Source organism: Lacerta agilis, chromosome 2 (assembly GCF_009819535.1).
Source record: "Lacerta agilis isolate rLacAgi1 chromosome 2, rLacAgi1.pri, whole genome shotgun sequence".
In the NCBI taxonomy this organism is placed as follows: domain Eukaryota; kingdom Metazoa; phylum Chordata; class Lepidosauria; order Squamata; family Lacertidae; genus Lacerta; species Lacerta agilis.
Window position 1 is genome coordinate 3,805,108 of NC_046313.1, and position 27,563 is coordinate 3,832,670.

The 27,563-nt window shown below is 44.1% G+C and overlaps 2 protein-coding genes across 12 annotated transcripts in view; both read right to left on the reverse strand.

The window, feature by feature from the left end:
• STAC3 (SH3 and cysteine rich domain 3) overlaps positions 1-14,790 on the reverse strand; it is a 29,827-nt gene extending 15,037 nt beyond the window's left edge. Inside the window, exons 1-4 of one of the 4 annotated variants that reach the window (XM_033137347.1) lie at positions 14,489-14,790; positions 13,073-13,109; positions 10,758-10,827; positions 1,734-1,962 (exon numbers count right to left, since the gene is read on the reverse strand). In XM_033137347.1, coding sequence (XP_032993238.1) covers positions 1,734-1,962; positions 10,758-10,826 — 298 coding nt within the window. In that variant the 5' untranslated portion in view covers position 10,827; positions 13,073-13,109; positions 14,489-14,790. Of the gene's footprint in view, positions 1-1,733; positions 1,996-10,757; positions 10,828-13,072; positions 13,110-14,488 lie in introns of all 4 variants that reach the window. The other 3 variants (XM_033137327.1, XM_033137337.1, XM_033137318.1) reach the window with 3 other exon arrangements.
• A 3,479-nt stretch (positions 14,791-18,269) lies between these two features.
• The window catches only part of R3HDM2 (R3H domain containing 2), a 91,544-nt gene continuing 82,250 nt past the window's right edge, over positions 18,270-27,563 (reverse strand). For all 8 annotated transcript variants that reach the window (XM_033137360.1, XM_033137369.1, XM_033137379.1 and 5 more), the window contains 5 exons: positions 24,625-24,794; positions 24,364-24,511; positions 23,626-23,726; positions 22,868-22,952; positions 18,270-19,088 (listed from right to left, as the gene is read on the reverse strand). In XM_033137360.1, the coding sequence (XP_032993251.1) occupies positions 18,748-19,088; positions 22,868-22,952; positions 23,626-23,726; positions 24,364-24,511; positions 24,625-24,794 (845 nt within the window). In that variant the 3' untranslated portion in view covers positions 18,270-18,747. The remainder of the gene's footprint in view (positions 19,089-22,867; positions 22,953-23,625; positions 23,727-24,363; positions 24,512-24,624; positions 24,795-27,563) is intronic.

The window sequence follows — 27,563 nt, forward strand, 5'->3', positions numbered from 1 at the left end:
TGGATCACCTCTTGCAGCTTAGCTTTGATACATTCCCTCCTTTACACATCTGTGTGTACATGATATTTTTGGAGGGGAGAGGGGCTGCATTTAAAACCAGTGTTTTCTCCAGCACTTGCATTGGTCTCAAGATTGCCAGTGTCTGCTTTCAAAATACTGGAACTTATAACTGCCTCTGAGCAGGTGCAGAGTGGCTTTCCTTTATAAAGGAAGCCAGCTAGATATCACTTTTGAAAGGACCAGAAAAGTCTGGAAAGGAAGGATATATCAGTGAAACATCAGTTGCATTTGTGGGTGGGGGGGCTGACTTTGAATCCTTTTTCTGGCAACTGGCCAAGAGGCTGATTGGTGTCATATGGGACACCAATTGTGCTGGAAGAAATTATCAGTGAGCAAACCCTTTTGCATCTCCTGTAAATATCACAAGTCCTCACCTCATAAGAGAGGGGTACATTATTCATTCCTTTTCCAGTCATAGGTATGCATGTAATGATATGAAGGGAGAAGATGACAGATGGATCATGTTGCAAATTCCCCAACCCCCAGTTCTTTCAAAATTGGGAGGGAGCTATGACTATTGACTTCATTCCCTCCCTCCCTGTTACATTACGGTTCTCTTGAAGTGGCTCCAGTCACCATGTACTCACTACAGCATAATAGGAAAGAGAGATGTGGGCTTTGCCTTCTCAACTTTAAAATAGCCACCTTGGATGATGAAAACTCATCTCTGACTCAGTGATGCTTGTGTGTGTATCAACTATATATTTTGGAAAGCTGTTCATCCATTCACTATGGACTGCTTAAGATAAGATAACCAAATTGGACACCATTTTGAATCAAGTCGGTGGACTGAAACTTTCACAATGGCACTATTTTAACACTGCTTTCAAAACTGCACTGGTTTGGGGGTTTCTTAGAAAATGTTGGGTATGAGGCTGCTAGTTATATATATGTGTGACCCACCATCACCTCCAGCATTTAGCCCAGGCTTCCTCAACCTTGGCCCTCCAGATGTTTTTGGCCTACAACTCCCATGATCCCTAGCTAGCAGGACCAGTGGTCAGGGATGATGGGAATTGTAGTCTCAAAACATCTGGAGGGCCAAGTTTGATTTAGCCACACAATCCACACATTCTCCAATCTGTACATTCTCTTCACCTTCATGACTCACCATCTCCCTGAAGCACATGCCTTCCCCATCCCCCTTTCCTTTACCCATTATGGTTGCTACCATTTTACAGATAGGACTCATGTGCCTAGGGTAGCCATGTGTCCTAATTTATAGGGGGCAGTTTATTATTTGGATACCAGTCCTCTAGGTGTCCTCTTGGACTGACAAGCTGAAGCCTTGAAGTCGTCCATCAAGAGTTTGCAGCGCTCACCACTAGGACAAGATGCATTGCATTTCTATTTAAATTATAGTAAATCTTTCTAAACTTGCATCTATGCATATTTATCAAATATGCAAATTATTGTTCTTTTTGTGTGATGCACAATGTTTGGCAATGCATAACTGCCCATCTTATGATCGTCTTTAACATGACAGACATTCAGCAATGAAACTTCCTCCCCCCACAACCACAGAGGTGCGGAGAGAGAAAAAGCCATGCTTGTCAGACTTCTGCCTGTTATGCCATTGTCAAAGGCCCAAGCACCCTGCCAATAGGAGGACGAGGCAACCTTCTGACCACCACCATTCCCCCTGCAGTTCAACCCCCTCAGGTAGGACTCACGGACAATCATGCGGGCACAGACGTCGCAAAACTTGGGTTTTTTGAAGTAATGATCCTTGAATTTGTGAGGTCTGTCGTTAACTGGTTTCTCTGGCTCCGGTGGTGGCTCAGGCTCCTCATCCTCTTCATCCTCTTCCTCCTCCTCATAGATGTAGTAGATGGGTCCTCCAGAGGGGCTGACCAGCTCCCCATTGGCCTGTGGTTCCTCTGGGGCAGGCTCCTCATTGGACTTGCGTTGGAAAAACTGCTTTAGCCGCTGCAGCTGAAGGTCCAGGGTGGGGTGGGGTGGGGTGGGGTGGGGGTGGTGGACAATCAGCACTTGATAGATGCCAACAGGGAACCTTGGCAACCAGCGCCATTGGCATGCATGCTCCAAACTTGTCCAAGACTAGCTCAAAAATGAGGCAAAGTGATGGGGGGGGGGAGACCCATGGCACCCCTTGGGTCTTTGGCAAACACAGGGGAAGAGAACCCTGGATTGCAGGTAATGCAAACAAATGTCCAGTGAACATATAGAAGCAGCATGGTGGCAGCCATACAACTGCATGGAGACTGGACCACAGAGCTCACCCGTTTGCACTTAGTGGCTTTTCCTTGCACCACCCACAAACTGATGGTCTGCAGTGGCAGAAAACATCCAGGGGCCACATCTCAGGGGGTGGAAGCCACTTCACAGAAACAATTTGCACTGTAGAACTCTCTCCATGCAATGGCATTCTAAGCATGACTAGCAACTAATTAAAGATATTTACTGTTTTAGTGGATTAATCATCTGCTTTTTAGCTATTAACTGGTTAATAACAATTATTCTAAAGGCAGGTATATAGTTTCAAGTGCTTCACATACACTCATTGCAGCAATCCTTTTCCACAACCTTCTGTGCATATTTTTTGGGGGGTGGGTGGGTGGGATGGGGTGAAGCTTAGAGGCAGCAGTCTGCTTTCTGAGTCTGTGGGCAGAATGTAGATTTCAAGCTGAACAGGGGGTGGGAGTGCTTGTTGACTCAGTCTGATTTTCTAAACAAACAACACAACAGGAATAACTTCGGAGTAAATATGCACAGGATTACACTATAATAAATGTTATTTATTTGGGGGATGTGCTTTAAACATAGTTTAAGTGAATTGTGTGTATGCAGCCCAATTTATTGTAGGTGTGCTCTCTTTAACCTGCTAATAATGCAAATTAAATTTTAAGTCCATGTGCCTATGACAAAAAACTCAAAAGGTATCACTGGGCGAAAGATCCCTGCATTGCAAGGGGTTGGACGAGATGGCCCTCATGGTCCCTTCTGACTCTACAATTCTGTGATTCTAAACCTATTTTTGGGTGGGTGGGGGAATAGATATCAAAAGATATGCTAACTTACAATTTAACAACAAAGAAAAAAGCCATCTAATATTTTAATTATTATCTTCTGTTGCAAAAACAAAGCAGAACGAAGATAGCCTCAAAAAAAGTAAAGGGCCTTACCTTTGCAGCCCTGCTTATTTAAAACGGGCCCATACCAATTAGTCAAGTAAATATTTGGGTCATTAATGTACTGCTCAACACTTGCCAGTAGTAATGTATGGAAGTGAGAGCTGGACCATAAAGAAGGCTGATCACTGAAGAATTGATGCTTTTGAATTATGGTGCTGGAGGAGACTCTTCAGAGTCCCATGGACTGCAAAAAGATCAAACTTATCCATCCTTAAAGAAATCAGCCCTGAGTGCTCACTGGAAGGACAGGTCCTGAAGTTGAGGCTCCAGTACTTTGGCCACCTCATGAGAAGAGAAGACTCCCTGGAAAAGACCCTGATGTTGGGAAAGACGGAGGGCACAAGGAGAAGGGGACGACAGAGGATGAGATGGTTGGACAGTGTTCTCGAAGCGACTGGCATGAGTTTGGCCAAACTGTGGGAGGCAGTGAAAGATAGGCGTGCCTGGTGTGCTCTGGTCCATGGGGTCACGAAGAGTCGGACACGACTGAACGACTGAACAACAACAACACCACTTGCATTCCTAACTTTAAACAGCCAAACCCATCACTGATGCTTTGTGTGCCTTTCACTTAAGGTGCATCCCCCACATATATATTATTTCAGCAGTCAAGCTAGTAGGTGGCACTTGACACCTTTTGTGGCATATACAATTTTAATGCAGAATCAAAAACTTACAGGAAGCTCCCTCTGCTTGTTTTATCTTTCCTCATACAGTGGTGCCCCGCTAGACGAATGCCTCGCTAGACAAAAAACTCGCTAGACGAACGCATTCGTCTAGCAGAAGGCTGCCCCGCAAGACGAATTTGTGTATGGGGCTGCCTCGCAAGATGGAAAAAAAATTTTTTTCGTCTAGCGAAAACCGCGGTTTGCATTGCCGCTTCGCTAGACGAAAAACCCGCTAGACGGAAATACTCGCAGAACGAATTATTTTCGTCTAGCGGGGCACCACTGTATTAGGAATGTACATCCCATCTCCTGAAGTTCCCAGCATTGGTCGTGGAAGCCAGCACAGCACCACATGGATGGGTTGGAACAGTGGCGATGTCATCAACCCACCCCACAATCTCCTCCCGCTGATGCTGCTTTTATTTTAAAAGGGAGAGATGACACATGCACATTTAACTGAATAAATGTACATAATAACATTCCAAAATAGTAATGGCAGAAAGTCTGCTGGAAAAATATGGGGAAGGGAGACACAGCCTATAGAGGCATCATTTAATTCTCTAGCCCAGCAGTTCTCAACTTTTTCCTATAGAACTTATGAATCATAAACTGTCTTGTAGGACAATTTAATAAATTTTTGTACAAGCATATGCATCTCATATTGTAATAATCACAGCATATAGTAGCCTTTCTACTGCAATGGGTGTGTGTGTGTGTGTGTATGTGATATTAAAAAAAAAAAACATGCCTTCCTTTACCACTGGCATCGTCAAAACCAGCACCCAAATTATTAACATCATGGGCCCTGGACCAAGCTCTTGTTAGCCTACTCCAGCCCTGGTCAAGAGAGTCTGAAGCGCCACCATCCGGTAAAAAGAAACAACTCAAGAGCAAGGTCAAGTACAGGCATTTTCAACTGTTCCACAACTTTTCTGTGGAGCTGCTGGACAGATTGTGAGAGGAGTAGTCCCGTGCTAGCCGCTTGTAGCAAAAACAATAAAGGAGTCTTTTGTCACCTTAAAGACTAACGCAGGCCAATTTCATCAGACACCTTATGTAAAATTTAAAAGAGAAAATTGTAACCTGAGAGCTGGACGGCAATGAGATGCAAGAGTTAAAGTCAATGATTATTAGAGCTTTAATATATGTTAGCCACAGCTTTAATCTTTTACAGCGGCAGATTGCTGAACATTGCTGGGACACTTGTATAGTGGGGCAGGAAACTATTTTGCAAGAAACCATTGTAGATACATAAATCCTGGCATTATTCGGCTACTTAACACAATACTGCAATAAAAACAGAGCTCCTCCAGAGTAGAGCTCGTGGTGGACCACATTCCTCTGCACAAGCCAGCACATCCATCTCCTTGATTGGCACCTGGGTGTGTGCCAATACCTCTGAATTCCAGTTTTTACGCCACCAATAACCTCATCCCACAGATGTGATAAAGTTCATTTTGACCCTGAGCAGTGCAGTTTGTGAAAGGCGGAGGCGGCGAGGGGGGCAAGGGGAAGTGTCACTGACCCAGATGTTGCTTCTGCTGCCAGGGAGGGCAGCCAAGGCAGCTGACAGAGGACTCCTGGGGCATCAGTAAACTGGAAAGCATGCAGTCAGCGCTGCTTGAAATGGAACCCCACTCCTATGGTTACAGATGCTAACATGTCCCAGGGGAGGAGAACCAGCCAATACTCATCTCTCCTGCATTCATTCACATACACCTATTTGCGCACACACAGCGTGTCTCCTGGGATCTTAACATTTGGCAGGGGAATCAAATGTGGAAATTCTTGCACAGCTTGGGTTTCTGCCGCCAGTTTCAGCCACCACAGAAAGCTAAACACGATAACTGAACCGACAACTCTTGAGCTGTGGCTCAGGATCTTTCAAAACATTGTGTCAGAACACAAATTCTCTGTTGAGAGGCTTGATTCTTGCATGTGTGGGCAATATCTACATACAGATTGTTATCCGCTAAAGAACGGGAAAGTTGCTAGAGGTAGGGGAACAGCCTTGTGCTTCTCCTGAAAAGGAATTTTACCTGAATATTCCATGTGAGCGATCAAAAACGCTCAAGGAGTGTGTGTATTAGAGATATGCTCCAAGAGTCAGTTTCCCTCTGCTGTTGCTATCATGTCTCTATCCCATAGGAATTAAAAAGAAAAGACACATTAGTGGTTCCTTCAAAGAGGAAGGAGATCTGCTCAAAGTAGGCTGTGTGTCTGCCTCAGTTCTAATTGCAAGAAATCAATTAATGCCCCTAGAAGTTGCATATTTCCCTGCGAGCTAATTTCACACACTACCTGGTGCTGGAGAAGCTTTGTTTGCACAAGAGACCAGGGCCCTGCGGGATTTGGCATCTTTCCGCAGGGCCTGCAAGATGGAGCTGTTCCACCTAGCCTTTGGGTTGGTTTCAGTTTAACCCTGATGTTTCATTCTTTTGGTGTGATTGGTGGGCTACTTAAAAATGAGGCTGCAGTTTAGATTTAATTTTTAAATTGTATTTTAATGAATTGTTTTGTGTTTTTGTTGTGATTTTATTGGTGTTAGCCGCCCTGAGCCCGAATTGGCAGGGAAGGGCGGGGTATAAATAAAAATTTATTATTATTATTATTATTATTATTATTATTATTATTATTATTATTATTGCATCAGATGTGGGTGTTTTTGTGGGGATCTAACTTTTTTGGTGTTTTTTAAATGTGCATTGCCTGAAAACTATTGTATAGAAGGTGATCATATTTAAGGTGATTGATAAATTAACAATGATAATGATAATAATAAAAAAATAATGTCTGTGATATTACCGGCCTGCCTTAAAGAGCTTCTATGAGAAATACAGAGAATGTACATGAAACACTTTGAACACTCAAGAAAAGTTGCATCTATCCAATGTTTTGTGTGCACATGTTAAATGCATGCTAAAGAACAGGAAAGACTGGATTATCAGGGATATTTCTAGTTTGAGCACACATTTTTAAGGCCCCTCTCACTCCACTCCACTTTACCCTTGCAATGCCTCTGATTTTCCATGTGTTCCTGTTCTTGCAATTAAGAATAATCTTGTATGCATTAAAAAAAAATCTTCAGCATATAAATCACATGACAACTTCCCATTTTACAGATATGGAATGGCTGAAAAATGATGTGTTCAACACACCCCATGACAAGACTATGAGCATGGTGTGATCTGAAGCCAGGACCTACTACAGTGTTGAAGTTAAACACTTTTATCTACTGCCATGCACTGCCTGCAGACATGCATAATTGCCACTAGAGACAACCAACACTGCCAAGTGCTTAATAAGTTGGCTGTCTTGATTACAGTAAATGGGCCTAGCAGCAAGAAAACTAGTAAGCAATCAGGAATGTAATAAACAGTAATGTCCCCTTGTGTTGGATCTTTAGGGCTGCCATACATCACTAGGATTTCAAAGGTGGAACTGGCGTCTGGGGGAATTTCTGAAAAGTGGCTGCTTTGTCCTGGATCGAGAAATAGCTCAACAATTTGGGGTCTTCTTAAAAAAAGTTCAACAACCAAACAACCAGGGTGTCCTGGTTTTTACTTTTTGAAATGTGCAGCAACCCTAGAATTTTGCTTTCCCCACCTTTGGAATGAAGCACCACTCAAAATATGGGCAGTAAAAAGCAGAGGCAACTGTGAATTTGAAGAAAGGCAGAGCACTGAAAGTTTAGAGCTGTGAGTTAACTGATTGGGGGCCACACTGGTGCTTTGGGAATCTGATGCAGGATCAATGCTTTTGCTGATTGCTTTTATTTGCTTATACTAGGCACTGCTTTTACGTGTATAAACAAGAATGGATATGAGAACGATTTATGTTTCCAGTACCCTCGTACAAGGGAAACTAGATTTATCATGCCCTCCCCTGAATGGTGAGTTTAACATTAGTTCTGCAGACGTACATGATTGAATGTTGAAGAAATGCCTGCCCCATAAAAGAAACATATTAAAAAAATTTAAGCCCCAAGAAAGAGATGCTACTAATTTCAATGATCTCCTTGTTTTTCCACAGGCAAGCTTCATTGCTCACAAAGACCCACACATCTCCATAAAGTATTGGTAGTAGTGGTTTGTTTAAAGTAAAAGTGATGCCACAGAGCAGGAATAGCCAACATGGTGCCCTCCAGATGTTGTTAGCTCTTAGCTCCCATCATTCTCAGCACTGGCCATGCTGGCTGGGGCTGATGGAAGTTGGAGTTCAGGAACATTTGAAGGACACCATGTGGCTATCCCTACCGTATAGGAATTTAATCTTAGGCACAGATGTGTTTTACGGGGTTTGTGTACTTCATTTCAGCAGTGTGTAGAGACGAGAGTATAAATTGGTCATTTGCTAAAAGGATATCAAAGTATGATTCTGGATAAGCCAGCATGGCCTGTTGCTTTGTAACAGTGGCTTCATAGAGTAAAAGTAAAACTTCACAGATGTGTGTGTCTATGCTGATGCACAGCTCCACCAATCTGGGGGTCCCCAATCAGGCTGACCCACCGTGGGCCAACATGGGGATCACCTACTCTGCACCTGGCTGGAGGGGTGGGGTCTAGGGGTGGGTCCTTCATAAATGACCTCTCTTGCAACCCTGCGTAATTGTTTTCTCCACTCAGAGGCATTTATCCTGCAGAGTACTGCTTCAGGGAAGAGGCCTGACAGCGCTGGATAGCTCTGGACCATCCAACTCAACTCAATCCATGGCTGTCTCAACTCGACTTGCTGATGCCCAAATCCCTCTGAATAGGCCTGATTTGGTTTGGAACTTGGCTGAATCCAGTACACAGCTCTAGTGTGTGTGTGCATGCACGCATGTGTGTATGTGTCTACAAGGATCTCTCTTTGCACTTCCATCCTAATGTGTCCAAAGGGAAACTCAAATGGGAAGATGTGCAGGTTACCTAAAGCCAGCACAGCACCCCCCATGAGATTCCTTTTAGACACAATACATTTGTTTACTGGCACTTCATGGAATACCTAAACTTATCTAGTCTCTGCCAATTCTTCCAAATTTCAGCAAACTGTTCAAAATTCCACACTTCCACAGAATTACACAGCTTGAATACATTTGTAAGCTTCACTGGAACAATACATTCCCTCCAAGACAGAACTTTGACCTCTGTGCTGCAAAATTCCCAGCATGCCTTGCAGATTTAGACCAGGATCCAAAACAAAAGCACACCAAACAAGCAATTTTCCCCACCAAAAGGCAGGTTGGGGCTTGAGTTTCTTGAACAGCAACCTTCCATACAGCAGGACAAACCATTATGGATTTCCTAGCTCAAGGAGAACATTGGACTAGATATTGTTCTATTCCATTTGAAATGGTTCTGCTTGTCTTAGAATTGTGATGCTTTTATCTGAAGGGGGCATACGACTGAAAATATGTGACATTGTCACATCTACCAACCGGATGGGTTCAAGATACTTGTATTAATTTACAAACCCTGGAACAATTTAGGTCCAGGGTCCCATAGGGACCATCCCAACCCGTATATTCATCACAGTCACTGAACTCATCCATAGGAGTATAGCTGGTTGCCCTCTAAATTGGTGAGGTTCATTTGACATTAACACAAAACTGAGGTTTTAGTGCCATCAGCCTAGTCCTGTGGAATGCTCTTCCAATAGAAATTCATCCGGTGTCTTTTATATTGACCATTAAACATTCCTGAAAATTTATTTGCCACAAGCCCTATGCAGGCAATTAAGTTAATCACTTTCTGTAATGCTTAGTTGGTGATCTGGTCCCCCCCCCCCTGTATGGTTTTTATTGGTAAACAGCTTTGATATTTTTAGTGAAAACGCGGTCTATAATTTTATATATATATTTTTAACAAACAAACCTGTTTTTCTAATTTTATATTCCATTGTTGTAAGCCAACCTAGGACTTACGGCGAAGGGCAGGTAATAAATCTAATCAATCAATCAATCAATCAATGGCCTACACAACCCCCTCCAGATTTATGATTCTGATGCAAGTAGATAAATAGGTATTGTTGCAACGGAAAGGAAAACGCTGTTTCCGTGCGCTCTGGTTTCCATCACAGTGTTCCGTTATGCCAGAAGCGATTTAGTCATGTTGGCACATGACCCGGAAAGCTGTCGGCGGACAAACGCCAGTTCCCTTGGCCTCAAAGCGAGATGAGCACTACAACCCCATAGTCGCCTTTGACTGGACTTAACCATCTAGGGGTCCTTTACCTTTTACCTTTTACTAAACAAAAAAGGCAGTCAACTTGTTGAAAACATCATGCCAATTGCCCTGGTGTATGAAGGGTGTTTTGTTGTTTTGTTTTGTTTTGTTTTGTTTTGTTATTTAAAATTTTTCAAATTCTGGTTTGTTAGCAACCCATAGATTATAGATTGATGGCCTTCTGTTCAAGAAAACATGTGTTCTTAAATCCATGTTAAAAACCCATTTTTTAGCAGCTTCTTTGGATCATGGCAAAAAGATAACTGCTTATATTTAAAGTTGGACAAGCTGGCCCAATGGCAACCATAACCTTCAGGGAAACCATGAGAAGAAAGTGTGCCATACTCTGTGCTCATAGAAATAAGGCAACATCAATGGCTATTCCCAAGACTTACATCTCAGGGTTCCAGATAGGTACATTGATGGTTTGTTGGGATGGGATGTCCTCAGCCTAAACTGCAAAGGGCAGGATATTCCCATCTGATTGGTTGCAGCCACTGTGGCCAAAACAGGCCAAAGTCAGAAGGTTCTGGCATCGTAGGACATTCTTAAGGAGGACTGAGTCCTTCCAAGAAAGACCCCATGGCTGATTGTGGAGGAATTGGGACACAGAAATGGGAGTCACCCCACCCTTGTCCTCCCAGAGTACAGCCCACAACAGCACTTACCCCTTCAGTCGATTTCCCCCCTTCAGATGTTGGTGATGCTGGTGGCTCAAGAATTTCTTTTTCTGTCATACTGCATGGGGAAGAAAGCAGGTGCAACAATAAAGATGCAAAGACATAACCCAGGCACCTCCACTGTTTGTAGGAGGTGGGAGCCAGAAACCCGTGGGACGAGTGGTGCTCACAGCATCAATTTCAGGTGAGCGTGCGCACGCACGCACACACACACATTATTCGCAATGTCCCCAAACTCAAACCACACTTAAATCAACAATCCTCCATCAAAGTGGGCCGGGGAGGGGGATTTCCATAACAGGAAACCACAAATACTGCTACCTAGATTAAGCTTCCAATTTGGTGCCCTTCCAATGTTTTGGACAACAATTTCTCCCAAAGCATCTGGAGGGAAACAAGCTGGTGAAGGCTGACCTGGATGTTTTCCAGCATCAGGTGTCTAGCCAATAGGAGCCTTGGGATGAAAGGGGTAGAATTACACCACAGGCAGCTTTGCGGGTGAATGGCTGGTGAAGGTAATACAGATTCTCAGTTTGGCTGGGCTTAAAGCTAACCAGGACTTAGCTCTGGCACCTGTAAAAAGAACACAAGCAGAGTGCCTCTCCCCCCAGTAGTATTGCCACTTTTTAACTGGTAGGCTAGGGGTAGTACAGCATTCTCTACCATCAGTGGGATATGACAGGTGGAATCTGAAGGGGCTTGATGAAACTATGGATTTATCTAGTTGAATTTTTTAAACTATGAAATAAGAGTTGGCAATCAAATGGGGGGGATAGGGCATTATTACCTACACAGCAAATTCAATTTTCAAAAATGAAACAAAACATTCCATGCATTATGTTTTTGTAGAACAACTCACAGGAGGGTTCCCTGCCACCTGCCACCATTTTTTCTTAATAAATATTAAAAATGCATACTTTTATATAATAAACAGTAATACATGATTTCATTTATTTCTGCAGTCATTAAACTTCAGTGTCGGCATACCACCTCCTAAAATATTACAGCCTTGTTTCATTTCAGCAAAGAAGGCATCAAATTATTCAATTTCATAAATGTCAGAAAGGGGCGTCAAGGTTTTTCAAATGGTGGCGGGTGGCAGGGAACTCTCACCTTAAGTTCTTTCAACACAACACAACACAACACAACACATATTCTTAAACCAGAAGCAGAGCATGAGGTTCTGAGGAACAGCTGAGAGTGATTAAAAAGGGGTTTGGACTTTTGAAAAAAAAGGTCTTCGGAAGAAGGGTGGAATAAAAATTTAATAAATAACAATACTTTCTGCTGCTTGACTGATCAGTAGGAAGGTATGTTGTGGTTAATACAAGATTAGGCAGTGGGCCAGAAGCAGGCAGTGAACAAAACCCAAGACAGTATATGTACATTCCCCAAGGCCTCCAAAGACCTTTTTTGGCCTCTTGGAGATTATGCATAATGGCTAGGGAATATAATAAATTCAACCAGGAAATTCACATTTCCCCGAGATGTCCAGAGCCTCTTATACTGCATTAGGGCAGGGGATGGGGGAACCAAATGGTGTTGAACATTTAACTCCCATCAGCTCCAGCAAGAACCGTCAATGGTGAGAGATGTTGAAAACTATAGTGTACCAACACGCTGAGGGCTAAAGGTTTCCCATACTAGGAGTAGGGTATGTAGACCCACAACTACCAGTACTCCTGGGGCTCCTGATAAATCCTCTAGTTTTCTTTCTTTTCTTTCATTACCAACCAAGGCTGGTAAAAGAGAAGGCCATTTCACAGATGCAGAAGGGACTCCCTTTTACTTTAAGCATTGTGAATACAGAACCTGTAAGCATTCTAAAAAGGGTTTTCTAACTACTCCCAGGTCACACCAACAAGGGGAAAACTATACCATGGATTTATATTGGACATAATGGCCTCCCCGCCACCCCCACAATCCTGGGAAATGTAGTTCGGTCAAGATACTGAGAGCTAACTCTTCTCCTACACTTAACAATTAAGAACTACAGTTTTCGTGGTTTCTTGAATGATTATTAAACCAGTCAAAATCTGTAATAAAATCTCTTCAGAGGGAAACATTAGGAAAAACAGTTGCACAATTTTCCACATAGGGATTTATATGATCTAGTGAGAAGAGAAATTCACAAAGAGATCACCCCCCTGGCTTCTAAACTGCTCACTACTTTCCCCAAGAGATTATGGGGATAGCTAACCAGAGTTCAACATAGTTAGAACAAAATCAGGATTTCTAGGAGAAATTCATTCTGAAACCAATTTATACTTTAGAAGACCCCCAGAAATGCATTATTACTGTACCTGGTTAATGTTTGAAGAGAGCAGATGGATTGCAGCACTGGAAAAAGTATAAACAAAATACTTCATTTCTATAAACAGGCGCTGGGAAGCCCTGCTTCTTAATCCTGGCTGTATATGGACAGGCTGCGATAACTCAGTGGTGAGGGAAAGACACTCTGAGGTGTTTTTCTTTTATTATTATTACTTTTTCAAATGTTTAAGCCCTGGTGTCGTAAAAGAGGTGCTGGCACTGAGCCCTGACACACATTAAGTGCTGACCAAAAGTAGGGCCTACACATACCTCCTCACCCGTCTAAGCTGTCTAAAAACACCAGCCTGCACAATTCCCTGAAAATTTCCAAAGGAGATCCTCTTCCTCAGCAGAATAACCGAGCCCCATAAATATCAAACTGGGAAGAAATTATTCGTTGATATGGGCCATTTCCCCCACTCAGCAAACCACCTCCCAAACCTTTACGAGAACCATGCCTGTCATTAATAGCCACGTCACACTGTCAGGACACCATCAGCAGAAAAGCATTTGGGCTTTCCAGTGCGTAGCTGCTCCCAAATGCCTGTGCCCCCAAGCGCACTCACAGGTTCTGCAGCAGTCATGGCACCCCTCCGCCTCGCATTCCTAGAGGTTTCCTCATGGCTGCCTGGCTGTCCGCTTGGACACTCATGTAAGCTGCACATTTGCTGGGTGGTGCAGGCAGGCAGGCAGAACACACTGCTGTACAACTCTCCATGTGTAAGGCAGATATAATCCCCCAAGGGCAAAAAGTTATTTGCATTTAAAGCCTACATTTAATCACCTCAGGGCAGCTATGAGGGCCACAAATAGTCCTCCCCTTCCCCTCCCACCTTTAGTAACAATTTTAATTCTTATTATTTTTTTAGAAAACAGAACAAAAACTTTAAAAAAAAGCATAATGTGCTAATGCCGTTTTCTTTTTCAAAATGGCAAGAGCTGCTTTATAGCAGGTGCCTTAATATTCTTTGCTTTAGACTTTTAGTGGGAATCAACCCCCTGTGAAAGCCAGGCGACCGCGCTGCAAAAACGGAAAAGTACTTTAGGAAGTCTTGATCTTTCATTTCTAAAAGCACAAAGTTACAACCTGTAGATCCCAACACATACCCTCTTGCTTGTGGATTACCACAAAGCACAATTATTTCCGCAGAAACTGTCATCTCCCCACCCTCTTCCAGAAAAGGCACTTCGGCCATTTTAAACCTCCACAGATTCGAAACATGCATATTCCTCTACCTCTGGAAGCAAGTGGCTTAAAGTGGGTAAAATGAACTGCCTGGTTTGTTTTTTGAGGCATGGGTGGCATCTTTCACGGTTCTAAGTTCTGGGACTGAGGCGTTTATGCCTCTGTGAGCCGACAGCAGATGACAGTGGTGGAGGCTGGAGAGAGAAAAGGGCACACTTACCTCCAAGAATAAAGGACACACTCTTCCTGCAGGTTAAATCCTTCCAAAAGTATCAGGCAGTTCCCACAAACTCAGCTCTCCCTTCGTCCTGCCCAACATCTCACTTTAGAGATCCATGGGGGGATAAAGATTTCCCCCTTCCTGAGTCTTAGCATGTAAAAGTTTGCCGTCCCAGCACCACAAAGAACTTGAGTGACAGGAGAAGGGGAAAGACAGCTGCCATCTATTGGGAGGGCTGACATGGAGAAATTGGACACTGAATAGCAGCTTTAACATGGCTTGTGGGCCAAACTGCCTGAGACAGCAACACAAAAGCTCAATTGGGAACCGAGGAGGGGAGGGAACTGTTCAGATATTGGCATAGAAATGCGACAGATCCATTGGCCTAGGAGCTTTTGAACAGAAATCCCTGCCTGGGATACAGCCTCCAACTGACCTCAATGCTGCAAATAGTGCACCTTGACAGAATGTCTCAGGCCAAAACATAGCATCACAGACAGCTAGCCAGGAACACACAATCCCACTGGGCTTCCTAATTTTTCATAGATGCCTTTCTGTACAAACCTATCTTCCTTATGCAAGAGTGAAGCCTATCAGTAACACGTAATGAACAAGTTTGCTTTCTGTTCTCCATTGCCTTTAACACCTGACAGATTCTGCAGCCATCCTATCTTGACCGTTTTTTCTCAAGTTTTGCATGTAAGGCACCTGACATCAGTGTTGATTCAAGAAAAAGGAAAGCAATGTTCAGAGCAGAATTTCCCTCTCCTCGCCCCCCCCCATCTAGCTCTGCAAAGGGCAGGCCATTCTATTTCATACCAGCCACAAATATTTACCTGCTTTTCACCAACCAACCTAATAAAGGAAATCAGAGGATCAACATGCTTCATAACTGATGCAGTTTAGCCGCAGGCTAGCTCTAATAGACTGACGTTTCCCTTGAGTTTCACCCATGAAGGCTGGATAGAGATTACAGAGTACACAGTGCACAGGAAGAACACAGGAAGCTGCTTTAAACCATGTCAGGAGATTTGTCCCTCTAGTCTGGTACTGTCTAATCTGGCTGCAAGCGGCAATCTCAAAGTCTTTCCCAGCACCTGTTAGCCGAGATCCTTTGCTTAAACTGGAAGTGCCAGGGATTAAACCTGGGATCTTCTGCATGCTATTGTGAACAAACTGACCACATCTGGCTATGGAGCAGATTAATCATATGCACCTAGAACTTCAGAATTGAATTGTATTTCTCTGTAAATTGCCATATACACTTTACGTCCACAGTCCAAGACTGTATAGGTTTGTCTTTTTAAAAGGCCCTTGCCCAATGAAAGGAACCCACATGTTTTAGCCTACCTATGATAGATAATAATTCCGGATGAGGATGGTGGTGGTGGTGGTGTGTGTGTGTGTGAAGGCTGAGAAACAGGAGTTTGCTTAGGCTTCCCACTGGGATGATGGCAGAGGAAATAGATTCAAACCAATGAACATCTAGATCAGATCAGTATCTTAGTCAGTTGGAGAACTGTAAACTGCAGCAGCAATGGGGAAGCACTGACTGGGAGTTCCAATGGTCAAGTGTTGGGGAAGTGCCACCCCACATAGATCTGTGTCCTTCCACAAGGCTAGAAGAATGAATTGTGAAAAATGAACAGACATGTCATTTCATTACTTTGCATTATATATATGGGGCTAGATTCAACTGAATAGTTGTACTAGCCAGTTGAAAAGCCCCCACAGCACAGTGGGGCTTTCCCCCTTCCCTCTGCACCCCCAAAAACCTGGTGTGAAATGGTTAAGCCAAGGAATAGTGCACTGGGAATTGGCATCTTGCAGAGCATCGCAAATAGAAATAATGGTGTGAATAGAACCAGCATGTCTCTGGTTATAAGGGCGGGTGGGGATTCAATTCACCTAGCCAACTAAGTCAAAACAATATCTGCCAGGAAGAAGAATGGATCTGCCCCAGGTCTCTGTGTGTTACATTTTCACATGGATGAAGATTATGATTCTAACATCCCAGACTTCATGTCTCTTGCTTATGTATTTTGTCTAGTTTTAATTTCTAAACTTAAAAGATGTGGAAGATGAATGTTGCCTCGATGTTACAGTCTCCAAATCTGCAAACTCTTACCTCTAAATCCTAGAAGTGTGGTAGTTGCTATGGTGAGCCGCAGATTTCAAAGGTATTCTGGTTTAGCATTCTGTCACATGTTCCTGGGTTGAACCTGGACACTGAGAAAATTCACTGGGGTCCAAGCTAAGCCTTGATCTCCTTAACCAAAGTCACCAAAGTTTTGGCTCCATATCTTGAGTAGGTTTTCCCCTGCCTGATTCCTATTGTAGCACATAAATAGTAACTTGCTTTTCAACTTCTCTTTTGCTAGCTGCAGAAGAAATTTTTGAGGCTGTTTTCCTGTTTGCAAAAAACCCAAGATTTTGGACTTTAACCTTGCTGAGAGTAAAGCCATGTAATTCAAAGATCATACTATTGGTTGAGGGCGGAACTAGTTATACTCAATGAAAGGTTGCTACCGAAATCACCCCAGCCTTGTGTTGAGCTCTCCTGGTAAAATTTAGCCATCCTTACCCAAGATTTTCATCCACCCCTATTAGTCAGGCAAAAGTGTAAGTTGTATAGATGTCATGGTGGGGTGCTTCTTCAGCAGCAGACTCATGTGCAGTGAACACCTAGCTCCCTTCTCCAAATGTGTGGCATTATTTTTATTTAAAAGAACTGTAGAAAGAATCATAGAATCATAGAGTTGGAAGAGACCACAAGGGCCATCAGGTCCAACCCCCTGCCAAGCAGGAAACACCATCAAAGCATTCCTGACAGATGGCTGTCAAGCCTCCGCTTAAAGACCTCCAAAGAAGGAGACTCCACCACACTCCTTGGCAGCAAATTCCACTGTCCAACAGCTCTTACTGTCAGGAAGTTCTTCCTAACGTTTAGGTGGAATCTTCTTTCTTGTAGTTTGAATCCATTGCTCCATGTCCGCTTCTCTGGAGCAGCAGGAAACAACCTTTCTCCCTCCTCTATATGACATCCTTTTATATATTTGGATGTTGTTTTCATTTTTTAGCAGTATTGTTTACTAAAAACTGGAAGCAAGCCTAAGCATACAGTCAATTCATATTTGGCCAATAAAACATCTACAACCTAGACAATGAAATGGAATAGTCCTATGAGCTTTGATTTCAGGGGAATACACCTGAAGTTAAGCGTGGTTTGGAAGCTTCAGATAATGAGGGAAAGGTGAGAATCTCTTATGGTAAAAGCTGGATGCATTCGGATGTTAACCTTCAATCAGAGATGAAGTGGACAAGCATGGGGCTCATACACTCTCACTTCCCTCTCTTCCTCCAGTGAGGAAGAACACTGGAAGCGCCTGTTTCCATTTTCACCTAACCTCAATTTGTCATTGTACCAAACCGGGACTTCATACATTACACTTTTCTTACCTGATGTGTCTTTGTAACAGATGTCGTTTTGTATATTTTTAAAAATGAAAAATAAAAGAGCAGTAGCCAGGACCAAAGGGATGACCTTCACACACCATTTCACCTGGTTCTTGCATAGGGATAAAACTGCAGGTGCTATTCAGGTACCCAAATGTAAAATACCAGCATAATACCCCAGCCACCTGTCCCTTCCTAGATAATTTTCCAACAGCTCTCCATCAACCTCAGGTCCAAGCAATATGCCTGGGTTAACTCTGGTGAAAGACAATGTTGCCAAGCCATGAGGGTCTGACCGTTGTGCAATCCAAAAGAGAAAGAGAGGCAGGGAGGAAGCAGCTTTAAAGTGACAGACGATTTTTTTTATATTTAAAAACCAAATAATAATATTATTAATAATAAACCCAGATTAAATAAAATGTACAGTGAACATACCCAGCCAACATCTGTATGTGCAATTAAATACGGCTCCGTACCGCGGCACAACGCTGAACAAAAACAATATACACGTGTTCTGGAGAGGGGTTGAGGGGTGGGAAATGTTCTTTCACGCAAAAAAATAAAAATAAAAAAATAAAAAACAGAAACCCCCAAAACAAAGCAAAAAAATCAATGTCTCTCTCTTCATTCTGTCCATATAAATATCTCCAGAAAGATTCCCCCCTCCCCCACCAAAAATAAAAAGGGGAGGAGGTGCATGTGGGAATAAAAGGAGGAGTAGGGTGGGGGAGGGCAGAAGAGGGCAGCCAAGGAGGCCAGTCAGTGTGCCTGTTGCCCCCTCCCCACCCCCCCTCCGCCTGCCCCTATTGGGAGCTGGCACGCTCCAGCACACGCAGGTCATAGTTCTTTTTGGCCATACGCAACTTGAAGCAGCTAAGGGAGTTGTTGAGACGCAGGGAGGCATTCTGCGCTGCCAAAGGGCTGGGGAAGACGGCCACAATGGTGTATAAGGCAGCAAGGTCAGAATGCCTGCCATTCTCTGTAGTCCCGTGGTTGTTGTCGCCTCCTCCTCCTGGGCGCCCCTGAGTCTCTTTGAGCCACTGGATTTTGGCACCGGACATGGCAAGTTGAGTGAAGAGCTTGTCGGCCTCTGTACGCGTGATGCCCTCAGGTAGATCAGTCACTTCCAGCACGCGGCCCAACACTGCTGGGGTGGCCATGAGGGAGCAAGGAAGAAGAAGAAGAGGAAGAAAGAGAAAGAAACACTTTCAGTACCCTTGACCGCAACAAAAACTGTGGGCAGAAAAGTGAGCGACAGGACCTAGAAGTCTTGGGTCCGGCTATCATTTTTGACCAGGTCTTATGGGTTGGAGCTCATTTCATCAGCCATACAAAACTGGGGTCAGACCCTAACCCCAGTTTTGTATGGTCTCTTGAAGTACACGTTTTTCTGTTGAAATGAAACAGTAATAAAACCTGTTGCTGACTCCTCTAGGAATAATATTTATTTTATTTTATTTTATTTTATTTTATTTTATTTTATTTTATTTTATTTTATCTTATCTTATCTTATCTTATCTTATCTTATCTTATTTTATTTTATTTTATTTTATTTGCCTACCTACCTACCTACCATCTGGCTGGGTTTCCCCAGCCACCCTGGGTGGCTTCCAGCAGAATATTAAAATACAATGATTCATCAAATATTAAAAGCTTCCCTAAATGATGAACAAATGAGCATGAGGCAATTGAACAGTTTGTTCTCCTTGTCAAGCAGGGGTGCCAACTTGAATAAAATATTGGGGGATCACAAGATGCAGCAACATCCTCCATTTATACCACACACATTCACCACATGCCTGAGGTGTAGTCAAACTGCACTTACCAGATGCATTGCGACCACAGCTTGGACCAAACAAAAGAAAACTGGCAATGATTTTCACAGGTGGCAATACTGTAAGCCAACATTAGAAATCATCTGTACAAAACAGTTTGGTGCCAATGTTTCTGGCATTTAAGTATGTTGTTGCTGACGTATCTGATATCTCCATGCATACTCCACTTGATTGCTACATACCAAAATATGTTAATACAACAGATCTGTTCAAAGCCCAGCCTTAGCTGATATAGTAAGTAGACCCAATGCACATTATCCTGGATTGTCCACAATGCTTCTAAAGTACACCAGGCCATTCTCAGCATTTTTGAGAGTGGATCTGGAGGGGTGCAGTGGGTGACCGAAGTTCAAATTGCCGCTCAGCCATTAAGCTCAGTTGTTAAATATAGGGAAGTCACTACCTTTCAGTCTACCTCTCAACTATTATTGAAACAGTAATAGTTTCAGATCAGTGGTACCTAAAGTCCCAAGGAGAACCTTAGGATCCTTTCTACACTACAAACTTGGCTTTTATCACTTTAGTTGTGGGGTCAACCTCCAAAGAATCCTGGCAACTTCCGCTTGGTGAGGTGCTAGGAATTATCCACGGCTGTTGTGAGCTCAGGGAGGCATCCTCTCCAGCACACCAAGGTGCTGGTGGTCTGAATGGCAGGTAAGCAAGCCAGATTGGAAGTGACGTTGTGAGGACAGAGCACTGAGGATGCAGAATCCTGATCCTGTCCAAACATAGCCTATACCAACTGGCACCCTGAAGCAGCCACCTTGCTGAAGCAGCAGTAGGCTTTTATGTCATTAGTTCTGGGGGTTCCTGGTCCATAAAAAAACCCACAGGCCACAATCACAACCAGTTGTTGGTAATTTGAGTCTTTGACAGACTACACTGTCAGTTTCCACAGAACCTTATAAAAGCCAGTGCACATACTCTTCTACATGCTCATCCCCTCACATGCTCTTAACACACCTCAGACCCACCGGTCTCCTTTCTGTGTCCCTGCCCCACTCCATTTCATATCACTAACTAGTCCCAACATTTTCTTAAGCAATTTTTACTTCAGCCTTTTCTCCTCCTGTCCCAGCTCCTACACAAATCCTATACTACATCTCCAAACTCAGGTAAATTGGCTGGTAGCAATCAGGGTCTTGTGGTCCACCTTTTCCCTTTCAACAATCCTGGTAGGGATGTAATCATAACTCTGAAGACCCTTGACTGTTTACAGACTAATTGCCAATCAGGCAAGGAAAACACCTGCCTCTTCCCCCATGGGCTCCCCCACATGGTCTGGGAAACATTGCTCTAAGCAGAAAAGAATTTTCCCCTCCAGTCAGTGCCAAGTTTGCTGCCAGTCACTTTCACAGATTCCTGTGCTTGGGGAACCGGGCACTAGAGCCAGCGGTTGTGTCTTGGCAGCAGCTCCAAATCTGCACCCCAAATAAATAACTGCATGACAGTTCTAGTTTCCAGTTAGCAGCAGCAGTGCCGGGTCTTGGCAGACAGGATTCTTTGCTAATATTAAACAGGCAGAGTAGCAAATATAGCAGACCCACCCCAGGCTATTTTCCACTGGGGGGTGGGGGATGCAGGTGGAGACGTTTCATGCTCTAAAGAAACTCTTAAAGGAACAGCAGGACATCACTGTGTAGTTTGTTTACAGGGGGGTATTTTCAACACTCCTCCTCATTTACTGGCAAGTGGATTTACTTGCCAGCTTAGCTCACCCTGTCTAAATCTAATTGGCAAGCTTTAGCTAAGCTCATATTACCTCTACCTCTCCTTCAAATCAGAACCAGTGAGGACGGTAAAGATCCTGTGGAGGCAGTTGGTGGATGGATGGTGGCAAACAGATTGAGGATGAACCCTGACAAGACGGAAGTACTGTATTGTCCTTTGGGGACAGGGGGTGGGTGGGTGTGGGGGCCTCCCTGGTCCTGTACAGGGTAACCTTGCCCCGGAAAAAACAGGTGCGCAGCCTGGGAGTCATTTTGGACTCACAGCTGTCCATGGAGGCACAGGTCAATTCTGTGTTCAAGGTAGCTGTCTAGCAGCTCCATCTGATAAGCAGGGTGAGGCCCTACCTGCCTGCGGACTGTCTCACAATAGTAGTGCATGCTCTGGTTATCTCCCGCTTGGGCTGCTGCAATGTGCTCTACGTGGGGCTACCTCTCTAAGAATTGAATAGCACCTTAAATATATAAACTGATTCCCTTCCTGAGATTTTTTCAATAAATATTAAAGTTGGCTTCCGTGTAAAGAGTTTGATGTTCAGGGCCAAGCAACTAGATGCCTATGTTAAATTAATTGCTAGAAAGTATTTAGCCTGCAATCCTGTACATGCTTTTACCTGGGACTAGGTCCCTTTTACTTAAGTGGGCTTCCTTCTGAGTAGGTATGTAGGAAGTTGTGCAATTAGCAGCAAGTGGGGGCTGGTCCAGCCTCATGCTCCCGGGCTGTATCCTTGACTGGGGGCTGGGGGGCATGGCTGGTGGAGGTGACAGGTTTGCATTGGAGTGGAGCATTTTTTTATCAGAGCTGTGAAGTTCAGCCACACACCCTCCCCCTTGATTTATTATTTTTGGAGTGTGGAGTCAATGCTGTTGCCCTTGTTCAGACACCATGGGAATTTGTAGGGGATGTTTGTTTTTTGTAGGAATGAGACATGGCAGGACAGGAGAAGCCATTTTCTGGTTCCCCTCAGGCAGCAAAATGCCTTGGGACGGCCCTAGCTGCTCTCTTGGCACCCATGACCAGCCTTGAAAGAAGTTCTGGCAAAGGTTAAGACACGAGCCCTTCTTGCAACTGGAGAGGAGAGGACTCTCAGTTATTACGGTCTGCTAGAACCCTATCCCTTTAACCAACTAAAGACTAGTGGTTGTGAACACCCTGCTAGGAGGAAATAATAAATGCTTGAGTTTCCCCATATTCCTTGGCTGGATGTGGGTTGGACAGATGGGTAATTCCCATTCAACTAATTCCCCCAATTTAGCATTTGCTCCATTACCCTGGCACTGAGCATAAAGACAAATCTAGAGATCCTGCTGGGGGCAACACTGATGAGGCATGCCAGTGGAGCATGAATTTTGTCACTTGCCTACATCACTTGTTCCGAGGTCCGTGGATGCCGACTTGAGAGCCTGTTTCTTGCTTCGATTGCCATGCTTCATCCCTGTTTGTCCCTGTGATAGAAGAACAATAGAACTGATAGCATGGGACACTTTCACACTTGATCATGTGCCACCCTTGGCATTTCAATCTGGCCATTTCTGTGAAAGACCCCAGTTTGAACTTCAGTTTCCCCATCACAACAAGTAACTTTTAGTTCAGGCTCCATAACAACAAGTGATACTGCATATTCATACAATGCACTTAAGTGTGTAAAGCCATTCACATGTATTATCTTGGCCATCCTTGTAATTCTGTACAATGGGCCTATTATTCCCACATGGCCAAGACCACCTAGGCATTTATGTGATGGGACCTAAGACTTCTATCTCCTAGCGCACCATGCTGCACCTACTATCACATCCACACTTTCTCACAGGACTGACTGATCAAGATCAGGTCCAGGGATAGCATCTTATGATTCTACACAGGCTTTGTCTGGAGATGAAGCTAAACAAAATTCTAAAGATGAGAACCTGGTTGGTTATTCCACCTGCAATCCTAAATAGGGAAGGAGGTGGAGATTTTTACAACAGGAATGGGAGCTGTGTTAAGGGGCTCTGAAAGCAACTGTCCACACATACAGGACTACAAATAGCAGAAAGACCCCATACGTACTCCTGCCTTTCTTCTACATTCCCAACTTTACTATTATCCACCAATGACTCAATCCATGTCCATTCTCACCTGGTGTGCTGTATAGCTGGACTGGTTGTGCAACAGAGGTGGGGGGCAGATGGAGAGATTGTATTGCAGTGGCTGGCCCAGTAAGGAATAGCGGCCATCACCTGGGTAGAAACAGAGCCAAAGAGAGGTTGAAGAGGGCAGTTGCACCTAACATTCAAGAAGCATCTTGAGCAATCATTTGTTTTCTTTGCTGTTGGAGGATCCTCACTTTTCCACACATACAGGAACAGAGGGTCGAATCATTTCCAGCTTAACAGCATGACAAAGACATTCCAAAAGCTGTAAATTGCCAGTGTTCCTGGCTTGGTAATAGAGGTGGAAGGCCCCCCTCTGGACAAAGATTTGACATGGAAGCAATTGAATTGCATCCAACTCAAGTCTCCATAGATTGTAAGGTTGTGGTGGTTATTTTGCAGCATGGACTTCAATAAGGGACTGCTCATTTTATAGCTCCTTGGGTGTCTCCTGTGAAGGTTGGTGTTTATGCCCTGCAGTGAAGCAGACAGAAACTGGAAATGCAAAGGAACTGTAACTACCCACAAAGCATCTTGCTGGCCATTATGACGTCAAAGAAGAAGTTCCTTCCTTTGTGAGTCTTGAAAGTTAGGCTTCAAGCACACACTGCTTATATTTATTGATGCAAAGGTTGCTGCAGCTTAATCATAGTTCTTCTCTATTGTAACTAAAATTCTTTTAAGTTCTTTAGCTATAACAAGAACTCCCCAGAGTTGTCCTTACCTTGTGCTGGGCCCACAGGCCGGGGGAACTGTGTAAGGACTGGGAGGGGGCTGAGTCCGGTGCAAACGCTGTTGAGACTAGTGACAGGAGAAGGTGTAGGTGACTGTGTGGGGGATGTGATGGGACTGTTCAGCTGGGTGCTGTTGGCCTGGAGTAAAGAAAAAAAACAGAAAGCAAGGTTATAAGGTGGGGTGGGTGCCATCAACTGCATTCAACCCAACCATTTCCCCCTCTTCCATCAGATTCATCCCCTTCCTCTACCTGAGCGCTGGTGTCTGGGTTGTAGATGTCTCCAGGCTTCTGCCCTCGCTGGTCCAAACTGTAGTACTTGCAGTGGTTCCATTGCACCATTGAAGGGTTCTGGGGAGGCTGAGGGGCATTGGGCACATTGAGCTGCATAACCACAACACCAGGTCCTGCTGGAGACACCCCTATAGACGAAGCCAGGGTAAGATGCATATGCATAAGAAGACTATGTGAAATCTCAATCCTGCTTTCCTTCCCTTTCTACCCTCCGGCACCAATAGGAGCTCTGTGAGGCTCATAGTTACTACTACTGCAATTACTGTGTCATCAGCATAAGTGGCTCTTTACAGAATTAGATAAGCAAAGGCAGGTTTGCCTGGCTCAATGAGCTTACAATCTAAGTAGAGACGAGAGGGGTGAAATTGAGCAAGTGCAGTGCAGCGTGCTTAAACTTTGATACAGAATCTTCCAATTCACAACCGAAGGAGGAACAAAACTGCTCTGAATTATAAGAACAAACCTTGGCTACAGCTCATAGTTAGAGAGGAGAGAGCTTAACAAGAAGTCTGGGTTCGGAGAACACACTAAATCAAACCCTGGCTTAGTTCAGTGATGGGGGGGGGGGAGAGAAGACAGGGGAGGAGCAAAAAAGTGGCTCAGAGCCCCTCTCCAGGAGTCAACACAGATCCAGTAAGCCATAGTTGGGCTTACCATGACGTGCAAACACGGCTATCAGGGGAAATTAGCCCTGGTGTTGGAAAGCTAGAACACAGCTCAGTGGAAAATGCACACATTTTGCTCCAGTGATGTCATTAACAATAGTTAATAAGAGCCTGCAGCAGCCATAAGCACAACTCGTCTCCCTTTACAGAAGAGGCAAATGACAGATCTCAGGATATAGTATGGAGAAACAGAGCCATAAAACAAGATGTCCATTATATCTGGGCCAACTCAACAGATTCTAAGGTCACCGTGGTTGCTCCAAGTGGGAAAGAATTCCTTGAGATGAAAGGCATGTGAGCATTGGTGACCCTCCCAACTCCAGTTTTTCCAAATGCAGCCCCTTCCCCCGGGCTCCACTAGGCTGACTGATCAATTTCCAGACCAAGATTAAAACTTTATAATCCTACAAGTGCCTGAACTGGAGGCAGGGCTCAATGGAATTCCCATGTCTGGTTATTCTGTCTGCAATCTTAAAGAGGAAAGGAGCTGGAGAACGCAGCATCTTTTAGCAGGGGAGGCTGTGTGCATGGCTGGAAGGGTTCTGAATAAAGGTGTCCTATGCAACCCCCCCCCCAAAAAAACCTATTGTGCTCCTCCTGCGCCCAGTCTTTCCAACTGCAGCCCCTTTTCCCTAAATCCAGGGGAATAAATAGGTTACAAGTGTCAACTGAATGTGTTAGAAGTGCACAGAACAGGGGAGAAGAGCTGAAAACTGGATAACACAGTGTGAGGAGAGCAAATTGCTTTACCCATTTTAATTTTAATTTTAGCTTGTGGCAGCCCTGCTCCTAGGCGTTCTCTGAGCTTCTGAAATTGTCAAGCTTCCATAGCATCAGCACTGGCCTTCTGCTATAACCATCTCTAGCAACTGTGTTCTGTAGTTTTTAAACCCAGGAACTAGCTCCAAAATTTGGCCTGAGAGCTCCTTGGTTCCCTTGCACTTGGGGAACGGGGAGATAGCATGTTACCCAGAAAGCTCTTCCTCAAATGCACTGGAAGCATCACAAAGTGCATAAAGGGGTCTGCATGACTGTGCTGAGATGTAGAAACAAAGATACAGAGATAAAACCAGCTGGGTCCCATTTAGCAGCCAGAACACCTGCTGCTTAATAGCTATGACAACAACCATGATATTAGGAAGCCACACTCTCATTTGATGCCATGAGGGAAATGGGTGTTCAAAGCTGCCCCGGCACACAGGGAAGATCAAATGATTGAAAATGCCAAAACAGGCAATTTACATCTGTAGAAAGAGGATTTGATGTGCTCTTTTTGTTTGATTGCAGCTGCCAATATTTAGACTAAATTATTTAGGCTGAATGGCCATAATAATAACTGTTTCTAAGACCTGGAGGTGGGCCACAGCTAAAGTTTGGCACCGGAGGGTTTGGCAACCTTTGACAGGGACCCAAGAACAATCCCAGTTAATATAGGCCTATTATGGCCTTGTCTTTGCATCACACAGGAAGGTTGGGCCAATGGGGTCTGGTGGTTTTCAAAGTGTCTGCTGGGAAACCCTGGAGTTACTTAGAAGCTCATCTGAAGCTCCTGAAAGAGAAGTTCAGTAAAGCCCAACATGGCTTAAAGCTTTCCTGAAAGACCATTTGCCAAACACTACCAATCCTTCCTTTCAATAGGCAGTCACTACGTAGTACACAGTCTCATGCATAAAAACAGTGAGCTCAAAAACCCAAGATCCCCTGCAGCATGAAGAAGCCAGTAGCAGATCATGCAGGTGCTGATTGACAGATGTGGAAAATATCCCCTAAAAGCAGAAATTTTGAAAATCACTGCTCTAAACTCACCGTGCAACTCATTAACCACATGCTTACAATATGCATGGTGGTGACCCTCCCCACAACATCCAACCCTGCAGAAACAGCTGCCCATATCTACTTGACACTGTATTGGTACTGTGTTATCAACCAACATACTGTACTGTGCTCCCAGAAGCAGGAACCAGCAGTGTGTACCAGCAGGCTTGCTCATTCATGGTAAGCCATAGTTTGAATTACTGTGACATGCAGGGCATGTCATTCTCTATCTGTCCCACATAATGAGGGGTTTGTCATAACCCTCTTTGTGATCAGGCGCTTCCAACAAGTGTTTCTGTATTGCCTGTCTACCCTCATATTTTCTCTCTACTGTGTGAATGTGAATACACTCAATTTTTTCATAGCATTAGTTATCCGATCCACCTTCCAGCTCTACAATTCTATGGTTCTATGATT